Here is an 11,392-nt window from a genome sequence, read left to right on the forward strand (position 1 = left end):
TTAGAAGAGGGGAAGAGACATGCTGTACCAGACATGTGAGCGTCATAGTTGGGTTGTGGACATTGTCACTGCACTGAAGTATTATTGTATTGTTCTTCTTTTATATTTTGTAACTTAGCTAGTAAAATGTGATACAAATTTACCACTTAAGCCCTACTTTATCAAAGAAAAATAGGGGGACATTTTCAGAAATATTGAAAATAGACAATCTACCATTTGTCTATATATTAAATACAGATCTGCTATTGATGCTATTTTTTTAACATTTTGAAAACTTTTCTTAATGTCATGGCCAAGTTTGAGTCGCCATGTTTAAACTGGTTGTTATTTTTGGTCTTTAATACTAAGATTTATGTCCATTGACCACATGACCCCTTACATCCATATACTGGGCATATCAGGCGAACATTCGGTGAGAATAGAATAGGCAAACATTCAGCAAAAATAGCTGATCTACAAAGTGTACAATGTGTTGCGTCGCAATGTGTTGTGACCTTGTGGATTAGCTATTTTCGGCTGAGACATTTGTAGAGGGAGAAAATGAGGGGGGCAAGGATAGAGCCCTGGGGGACCCCGGCAAACAAATCATATAGGGTTAAGTGGTTAATAAAAATAATTAGGCTATGTATAACTATTGTATAACCCCAACCAAATGGTAGCGTTTCAAGCTTTGTTTTTATGGTTTGTTCATGGCTCTGCAATACTAATACTGATTATTCCTTCTCAAAAATCCAGCATAATGAACAGACATTATTATATTTCCTTTCTTTTATTCTGATGTGTGATAATACAAATTGGGATTGCATGACTTGGGTGGTAACTGCTGAACAAATAAAGTTCCACCACTACTTATATTGAAAGGAATGGGAGTTATGTAATTAAACATATTGGTATTGTGCTTCAGTGTGCCAAGCAAAATTATCTTTAATTTGCTTACATCAAGAACAATTTCAGTTTTATGCTAATTAAGGATACTTTTGCCTAAATGTAGAAACATGTCCTGATTGCCTCATGACTCCCCATTCATTTGCCATTGGTGGTGCTAAAAAAAATGTGGGCCAAATTGTCAGATCAAAAAACATCTCATTATATAAAAAAACAACTTTACTATAATGGATTGAATCTGTTAAGAACAGTGGAATGCAAACAAATTTGGAAAAATATTTGAATGATTAATGATGATTAGAACACACACTAACAGTCTGCAGTATTCACAATGTTCAGTGGCTAAAATTGCATTAAAACGGCACCACACACACAGAAAGCAGCACACTATTTTACATGCAACTATTCCCAACATCGTGTTGTTGGGACACTTATTACCTTTTATTTGCTTCTATACTGTTTTACACATCAAAACACATCAACAAATATGCAACTGATTATTGCTTTCAGCCAACTTTCAAATGAAATATTTAGTGAATATACAATAATTGGATGGTGACATCATTCAGTGAACATCATTTGCATTTCAAAGGATGTACTTTTTCCTACAGTACATTGTATGTTTTGTATTCTTGTCCATGACACTGTTTATTGCGCTTCCAACGCAAGTGGAGCTTACTATGAAACCGTGCTCGGGTTGTGTGTCTGTCTGTCTGTTTGTGTGCAGTATTGTGTGCGTGCACTGCCTGTGTGCAGCCGCCAGAGTGCGCCAGAGTGCACTACAGTGTGGCAGAAATCCGCCTGCCCCTGGGTGACTAATTACACTCCTCTGAGAGAAATATAGCAGCTACAGTAAAAAATAACAAGGGCCATGAAGAACGCAGGAATGTAGACAATGCTCTGATTAAAATGCACAACAGCCTGCAACATGCCTAAACCAAACACATTTCAAAAACTACAAAGACAAAAAACATTTACAAAAAAAAAAAAACACAACAAACAAACATAACAATTTAAAAAAGACATATTTTTTTGGGGGGCTAGCGGTATGGAGCCTTCTTGTGGCGGCCCTGTTCTCACTAATTTCACTGTACTACCCACTTCTCTACAATTGCCCTTTCCATTCTTCTTATTGTTATTTTCGAGCTGCGTTCGCTTCCCGCGTTCGCGCGTCTTACTTGTAAAATTCAAAAGTGATAGCTACCTACAGTATGTTTTCCTCTACTTTAAGTGAAAGTTTTCCACGAAGACATGTCCATGAGCCTATGGTGTTTTGGAATAGCCATCACAAAAACCATCATGGCCCCTCGTTGTTTGGAGGACTCAAAGTGTCCTGATGACAATGGTCACCTTGAGGTGTTGCAGTGGCCACAGCCACTTCCGCTTGAAGGATGATGTCCCTCACCAGCTCCACAGTCACCACTGGGGGTTTCAAATATTGCTCCTGATGATTTATATGCGGTGAGGCCCGTCGTGAAGACCGCGGGGAAGACCGTGGGGAAGACCGAGGAGATGACCGAGGAGAAAGCCTTGGGGAAAGTCGCGGAGAGGGTCGCTTCCTGCGCTCAAAGTCCTCAGCACTGACCTCTGGTGCCAGGACCCTAGCAGTGTCATGAAACAAGGCATAGTCTACCTTGTAGTACCTCCTGTTGACCCTAATCATCTCCTGGAACAGCTGGCCCCACAGGATCTCGGCCGGAGTGTAAGAGGTGCGGGTCTGATGCAGGATGCCTGTGGAGTCGTCTGTGTAGGTAAATGACACCACCAGCTCAAAGTCATCTTTCCGCAAGTCCTCCAGACTCATCTTGTACAGCGGGCTTTTGGATTCGATCCTGTGAACAATGGTGATGGGCATGACCAGGACAATCTCACTCTGTTGGATGGCGAGGTCCTTGTATGTCACGTCCACTTTCCCTGTGGTGTGCATGGTAGTGCGGACAATTTGAGCGCGGGCCGTGCCATCAACCATGTGGTGTCTGCGGAAGTCTCCCACGCGCCAGGAGAGGCACATGCAGCCATCTCGTAAGTTGATGACAGCATGGTGGCTGAAGCCCACTGTCTGTGCTCTCTTCCTGGCAGAGGCCATTTTGGCAACAGCAATTCCAATGACAAAGGTGTCGATAAAGCAACTGATGACATCTTGTACAGTGACGAGGATAATGGCCTCCATGCAGTTCTCTGACATCCCCCTGAAGCCGTAGCCAATGGTGGTCTGGGTTTCAAGTGAGAAAAGGAAAGCGGCAGTAAAGGTGTGCACCTCATACATGCACGGGTCTTTGGTGTTCTCCTTTATGTCACCGTGGGCCAGAGCAATGACAAAGTAGAGGATACCAAAAAAGAGCCAGGACAAGATGTAGGAGAGGGCAAAGATCAGGAACATCACCCTCCACTTGATTTCTACCAGTGTCGTGAAAATGTCTGTCACGTAGAGGAGCCACTCCTCTGGCACGTGACGGAATATGACATTGCAGCTGCCTTCTTTGCGCACATAGCGGTACTTCTTATGTTGATAGCCGTTCTCCGTCCTCACGGTCACGGCTGTGCTATTCTCAGCGGGGCTCACGGAGGTATACTTTTTGCACATCTTGTGAAGTCTGTGGCAAAAACAGAGAAATACGTTTTAATATTTTGTTCAATGTAAGTATACAGTACAATGACATTTCAGTCAGGAACACTCGTCAAAGTAGATTTAACCATTTATTGCAACAAATGAAATACAGTTAAACTTGGCCTTAATTGCTCCGCTCTTGGGATGTTCCCTAAATATTAATGAGCAGCATGCTAAGCAAAATCAGGGAACACTAAGCAAGGCCTGCTCTATACAAGAGCAGGCCTAAGCAATACATTGACAGATTGACATAAAATCACAATAGTATTTGAGCCTATGCCAGACTCAAATAAATAAAAAAGAAATTATGAAATAATTTGCCCAAGACACCAGGGTTAATCTGGTTAAGAAAGAGCTTGGAATATACTGTAACAGTATTGTTGGTTAAACATATAGAGAATGTGTGGAATGTGTTCTGGACCAGCAATGGCCCAGAACACACCCACATTGTTTGTGACACAGTCATCGCAACTTTTAGTTCAGGGATTTGGGTTTGGTGTATTTTAGGGAGGTTTATGCGGGAGAGATTGTGACATTCAATTGATGAAACTGTTCTGGACTGCACTAGGCTTTATGGGGTGATTGGTCGTTCATTTTGAACTGGGATAGTTCAAATTGTTCTGTAATGTTAATGACCCAAAAACTTGTCTTGCAGGTTAGGATTTGGTGATATTGTTAGAATATTATAATATATAATATATATATATATAATTGTATCACTAGAACATTATAATGTGTTATAGAAGTCTTGAAGGTATACAATTACACCAGTTCAATATGAAAAGGCCATATCACGAACAAACTGCTACAATGGCAGCTTTGATGTTTAATAACTCATACCGCGCGCACATGCACACACACACACACACACACACACACACACACACACACACACACACACACACACACACACACACACACACACACACACACAAATGCATGTGACACACACCTGCTGTACACATGCATGCACATACCCACACTCATACTGTACATAAATACACACTTCATTCAGTGCATATAAATACTGCTTCTTCTCAACTCCTCTCTGACTCTCAACTGCATGTGATTCCATAACTGGGAGAAGTCGATTAGTAATTGAATTAGTACCACAGCACAGCATTTACAGAATGTCTAGAAGCTCATTACAAGCTTGTAGATCTGCTATTTTTGAAAAATCGTGAACATTGTTTGAATAGGCCTACATATATATATTTTTTTTAAAGCGAACATTTCTAACTCAAATCTTTGCTTCTGGGAGTCCCTGGAACACAATATTTTGAAATGGGGGGGCCGTGGCCAAACACATATAATTGTGGGCTTTAAAAAGTCTGAGCAACACTTTCAGCAACATAAGGTTTTCGGAAAACTGCAAGGATTTAGAAGACATTTGTAGAATCGGCCTCAGGTCGTAATGGGTTAATAGGAAAAAGGAAATCAGTGGTTGTAATATCTCTTTTGACCTGCGTCTGCCACATGTCAAAAGGACATTCAATATCTACAGTATGCCAAACATGAGCATTTAGTGTGCGGCTGTCATACAGGCCACATGGCCCTGTATTCACCTTCACCAGGCGTGCCCATTTTCCACCTCTTTTTTTCTTTCTTAATTTTTTCCAACCACTGTTGTCGGAGGAAATAATTAACAATGGAGTATTCCATGCATCAAGAAGATTGGCTGACCACTGGAAAGCTCCAACCTCTCCTCACACTGCTGCAACATATTAATTACAATGCAAAGAGAAAGTTTGACTTAGTTAGAAAACAAGAACAGTAAGACGAGGCAAAGAAAGGGAAACGATAGAGGCGAGCTGTGTTGCCTACTTTTTCCATTGCGGGTTCTCCTCATAATTTTATTCACGTGTTTTCTTTCATATTTTGTCTGATTTTTTTGTGTATGTGTGTGTGTGTGTGTTCTATGACTGCTCTCAAGGTCTATTTTTAAGATACCAATCTGGGAATGTTTACCATCTATGATTCTCTTTTTCCTGCCTCTGTGCACTGTGTCAATACGGTTAATCATAATGGGGCAGTTGCCTAGAGATGCAAAACCCATCGCAACAGTCCATGCTAAGTCCAGTGTTTTTGTAATATTCTAAACTACTCTGATGTATCGTGGTATTATTATTGCAGAGGTGCATTTTCCTTCTACGTGTTCAATTGCTGTTGTGCCACTTAAATAGGCTTTGAATAGGGCACTTATCTTTCATAATTGGCCACGGTCATCTGCAGTGCTGTAGACAGAACCGGCTCTTATTAACCCATTAAAGGGATAGTTCACCCCGAAAATTACCTTTTTTCTATCGATTAGTCACCCCATGGAGACTTGAATTCATGGATTTTTTTTTGTTTTTGTCGCATTTCTAAGCCAATAATTTGATTACCGGCAGCGGTTCCGGTAGGAGACACAAAGATTTTCCTTTGTGTCTCCTACCGGAACCACTGCCTACCGGTCCGCTGGTCATCAAATTATTGGCTTAGGAATGCGACAAAAACTAATCTATGAATTCAAGTCAATGAATTCATGGGTTGACTATTCGATAGAAAAAAAGATTTCAGTAGAAACTAGAAAAAGTGCTCCTCGGAGCACAGGTCTCCGCCAGGTCAGGTAGGTTATTGTGGCCTCCTGGTGGCGCTATAATAGGCCAATGTGAAAAGGGTGCCATTTCTTCTTAGGCCTTGCACGGCAATCGGACACTGCATTCAGGATTTGAGGCATTTTGTTCAAAACAAGCCACTACTAGCAAACTTTAGATGTCAATCTTAGCCAATCAGGATGGCATATGAAAAATCAAACACATCCGTCTTGATCACATGACTACAGAGATCATGTGTACCGATGTGCGTGAAATTTTTATAAAATCGGAAGGAGTAATATTAAAAAATGTGTTTTACATAAGTAGGCCTCCTGGTGGCGCTATAAAAGGCAGATGTGAAAAATGCAGGGCAAAGGTTTTTCCTTGACCTCTAGGGAGTGCGCTTACAAAGTTTTACACAAATCGGTGCAGTTATAGGTAAAAACAAGAATCGGCCTGTTATAGCTCCACCATGAGGCTGATTTGAAAATGTTCAAGTGGCATTTCTTCATGGGCATAGTGGAAATATGCGTGGAAAATGTCAAGGAAATTGCATGCTGTGTTCATGATTTGAGGCATTTTGTTCAAAACGGAGCACTCCTACAAACTTTGGAAGACATTTTTAGCCAATCAGGATGGAATATGAAAAATGTGAAAGACTGGTTTCGTTTAATGACTATAGAGATACTGTGTACCGATTTGCGGGATTTTTGGACAAAATCTGTAGGAGTACTGTCAAAAAATATTTTTTGCACAAATTGGCCTCCTGATGGCGCTATAAAATGCCCATGTGAAAAATTTGGGGCAGAGGTTCTGCTGTGGCATCCAGGGAGTGTGTGTGCACAGTTTCACTGTGAGCAAGCCAACGGTGCCGGAGATTAGCTGTCCACAGACAGAATGACGGACACACACACACGGACGGACGGACGGACAGGGGGTAAAACATACTCTCTCGCCATGCCTTTCGGCCTGGCGGAGACAATCAGTAGTTCTCAAACTTTTTCGTAATTCAAAATGTTTCAAGATTTTTCTGACACTTTCAAGATTTTTCAAAAATGTTCAAAAATAGCAGATGTAGATTGTTTATCTGCTATTTTTGGATAGCCAACACAAAAATAAAAAATTACACAGATGATTTCCCGGTTTTAATGGGTTAAGAGACACATTGGTGGCCATTGTAGAAAATTGGAGGAATCTGTCCAACACGTACTGTATGTGCTACATTAGTGGTGTTGGGTTCTTTGAACGGTGGAGCACCAGTGTAACATAAATATAAAATACAAAAATACAAAAAATATAAAAAGTGGGATACTGATCAAAGAAATGTACTTGTTGTAGATCACCTGGCTAAACAATTTTGTAATTATATATTTCCAGACAGAAATGATACAACATACAGGTGGCATTGTGAAGTTATAACTTATATTCCAATGTCTGTTTTGCAAGGAGTGGTCTGTTGTTGCATCAAAGTATAATAGCTTTACCCCACTAACATTGAACTCTTTGTAAACATACAGTAATGTTTCCATGCAGAGGTTTACTGTTGTCCAAAGCACTGGCCCAAGACCTTTTTTTCTGGGTGGAGTCCAAAGAGTTGTCAGAAAGCCAATAAAGGAAGCGCCACAGGACTGAATTGGTCTAGGTTAGCAGGGGGAAAATGAATGTGGAAACTGGAACGGTCTCATGGTGCGATCACGGGCAGGGGAAGGATCAATCACAGCCAAACCACTGAGAGCATCCTATACGCCCAAGACATCACCCCTATCTGACTGAGTGAAATGGGCTCTGGTCGCAGACTTGCTTCCTCCTGGCTACGCATAATGTCCCTAATGCCAGAGTGCGGAACTCACTCCATGAGGTCATAGAATAATGTCCTATCAACTTCCCATAATCCCTTCCCAACAATCCCAAGTGTAGAAAATATAAACGCAATCAGACATTATTTTACTCTCATCAAAACAGAAAGAAATATTGATTTTAATATAGAGTTAAAGTGGTTATTTGAATATCAACACATGCATTAAAGGCATTATTTCAACTAAATCAAAAGGATGAAGAGAATTCCATCTTTTTGGAATAGATTCAGAAGTGCCCATGACCTCAAGACTATCTTTGTTAGCTGTGAAATTATTTTTCCTTCTATACAGTCTGTGTTACAGCAGTTGATTTTAACATTTCATAATTGATTAGATTTAACTGCTCATAGCTGTAATGGAGAGCTGTACATTTCCAACTGGAGATAAATGCTTTAAAGGTATTCAAAGCGGTTGATTTCAGAGGCTGGTCAACTTTATATTATTTTACTACTCCTACTCCAAGCATTAAGCATTAATTACATGTTCCTGTAAAGCAGGGCTTATTAAGACATAATGCTGACATTATGCACTTTCAGACAATATAGGCTCTTGTCACTGTAACAAAGACAGTTTGGGATTTTTTTAAAAGTATAGTATGTTAACATGGGCAGACTTAATTGACTACAGTGTATTTGTAAGACTTTTAATGCATTATACTATCAAGGGGATAATTCTATCTTGTCGCATGTGGTTAGCTTATCCTAATAAAACTTCAAAGACATTGCTAGCCCCAGATTTCCCCTTTCAGCATAAAAGGTATTTTGTGAGATTTTGACTGATAAAGCGTTAGGACATGAGGCTCTTATAAAGCTTAATACGGTTTAACAAATTACAATGTGTCCTTAGACAGAGGACACATTGTAATTCTTAGGTAAGCCATTTTAATCATAGTCATATACTGCACTTCCACACTATAAAAACATCTTACACTGTTTATAATGGAGAATTTCCATGATACACAGCATACGGTATCACAGTGATAATTGGTCTGAAAATTACACAAACTGAAATTATTTTTTGTAATGATACAGCCCTTTCTATCAGATCTAAAGTAATAAAACCCTACACTATTTTTTATTAAGGCTCAGAGCTTTTTGTGGTCTGTCTTAATTCACATTTAAAACGCCATGTTCCCTACAGCTATAAATTTGAAACTGAAAGCCCTGATAGCACTCTCTGTTGTGTTGACCCACTAGGTTGAGCTGTTCTCTCCGCATTTACTGTGCCCAGTTGTAGAGTTGCAGAAGCCAGCTCTGTGTACAAAACAACACATCTCACTGAACAACTGCGTATAACAAATGAAAGCCATGCCCTTTAGCATGTAGTTTTATGGGCGTATGGCTTGATAGTTTTTTCCAGTACAGACACGTTTCACACACAAAAAAGGACAGTCTTTTTTCTTTTTTTTTTCTTTGGCCCTGGTGGTATACCTTTGGTGTGGGGCTATATCTTACTTACCCAGAGCCAAAAGATACAGCAATGTATGATTTTGAGAGCGGAGTTACTCACCCACTACACTCACCATACTTGACAATAGGAATTAAGAGATGACCTCTGGAAACGACTTAGCCATTTGGCTTACTTCCTCTGCTGCTTGGGGCCCTTACAACTCATTACATGCTCACTTACTGCAAATGACATTGTGGCACCCATCAAGTGCTTCATTGGATTAGAACCATGTAGACGGATGGCAAGCCTTTGCTCTGCCCTGGGCCTTGTCTCACCCCTATTGACCTTCACAATCTCCATGTCTTTCTTCTGGACAGCAGTCCAGCAGTCTCTTTTTAATGTTACAAAATGGGTAATAGTTTACCCAAGCATCAAAGTGGACCCTGGTGGACCACATGTGTTTGGTTTTGCTTCATTGGACATTGCATAATGTTGCTTGTACAGGAGAGCCGAGTCAGGATGCTGGCCTTCATTAAGACTCATAGCAGTTGATGTGGAAGCTCGCGTGTGATGTGTAGGCGTTTGCTTTCTTCAACTTCTGTTTCTGTATTTCAGTGTAATATTATTAGGTCACACTTTCTCAGTTTGACTGTGACCTTCAGAATCTCACAAACCCTTATTCTTGTGCGGTGCACTGTTTGAAAGATCAATAGACACATATTTATGAAACAGGTGTCTTTCCTGCCCTGTTAGCAGTGATGTCATGCAAGCATGCTCTGCTCTCCACACAACACTCACGATTCTGCTGAAACCATAAAAAGCCTTGTGTTGACACTTTACACTTATTTATATTAACTGAAAATAGAAAACAATCATGGAAACACGCAAGCAAGTAAATATGGCAATAATGACACAGAATAATTTTAATTTAACGAATGAACGGATTTGCAATATCTAAGCTAGATGTATTGTAATTGAACATGAATTTATTAGATACAACTTGCCATCTAACAAATAAAATGCTGCTCAGATTACCAATTGTTCTGTTGTCCACATACTTACTTATCTGTCATCTCAAATGTGTCACCACTCCATTACTTCAGTCTCATAATAGCACTTGGCAATCAGTAACAGACTTTACACTTAACATATGTTTTAGAAATTGTAAATTTGAATTTAGCTTCTATCTGCACCCAGTTTGCACTCTCCAGACTATGCCAATGCATTTTCATTTCCCATACAGAGAGGGATTTGGCTTACTGCGAGACCACAACATAACATATTCGACATAAATAATAGCTTCAATAGCTTGAGATAACACCTCTACAAATGGACATTGCCTATCTTTTTAGGTTTGATTTCAGTAGAAACAAAAACATATGTTATCAATAGATTCTTACCTTTTGTAAAATTGATCGATGAATCAATTGCAGGACTGTCTCTACTTGAGTGGAAGGCTCTCCTGCACTCATACACTGGCCAAAAATGTCACCTGCCAGAATGGTCCAGCCCACCTGTAGTTACAAAAACGAAAGATTAACACCTCCCTTATGTGTGTTTTCGTGTCTCTGTAAGTGTGCTTCTGAATGTCTTCATATATGAACCAGTATGCAACACATACAGTACTCATTCACTTATGCGTGCAAATACAGTATTGTGTCTGTGCCTGCATATGGGTATGGGTGTTTGTGTGTGCGTTCTGTTCTTTATGATTATACCTGTATGCTCTGCTCTGAGCAAATGGACAATATAAATGTGAAATAAATCATTTGGAGATGGTGGCTCTTATGTCTATTCTTATAACTTATGTATTGTATTGGAGAATGTTGCTTGGATGGATACATAATGCAAACAATAATTACCTGTATTATATTTTAAATATATTGTGGCAACCTATAATACATTTGCTGTGTTAATATGTATTCACTCCTTCACTACTCACTCCCTACTCCATAGGGAGTACTATACAGGACAATGCAATTAGCTCATTAGCAAAATTAACGAATTAATTCATGAATTAATTAATCAATCAATCAATCAATCTTTGTACACTACCCAGGTTGCCATTAATTATGTCA

General features: G+C 39.8%; 1 protein-coding gene across 1 annotated transcript; it reads right to left on the bottom strand.

Moving 5' to 3' along the window:
- Window positions 1–365: 365 nt before the first annotated feature.
- Window positions 366–10,855, bottom strand: LOC308104479 (inward rectifier potassium channel 16-like). The gene is made up of 2 exons (XM_080454912.1): window positions 10,715–10,855; window positions 366–3,479 (listed from the first exon to the last, which is right to left on the bottom strand). Exon 2 carries the CDS (start codon window positions 3,467–3,469, stop codon window positions 2,183–2,185), a length of 1,287 nt encoding a protein of 428 aa, XP_080311038.1. The 5' UTR covers window positions 3,470–3,479; window positions 10,715–10,855; the 3' UTR covers window positions 366–2,182.
- Between the last annotated feature and the right edge of the window lie 537 nt (window positions 10,856–11,392).

Source organism: Gymnoscopelus braueri (genome assembly GCF_963280865.1).
Source record: "Gymnoscopelus braueri genome assembly, chromosome: 17".
Lineage (NCBI taxonomy): Eukaryota > Metazoa > Chordata > Actinopteri > Myctophiformes > Myctophidae > Gymnoscopelus > Gymnoscopelus braueri.

Coding starts and splice junctions, on each gene's coding strand:
- LOC308104479 (XM_080454912.1), bottom strand. CDS start 3,469: ATGTGCAAAAAGTATACCTCCGTGAGCCCCGCTGAGAATAGCACAGCC.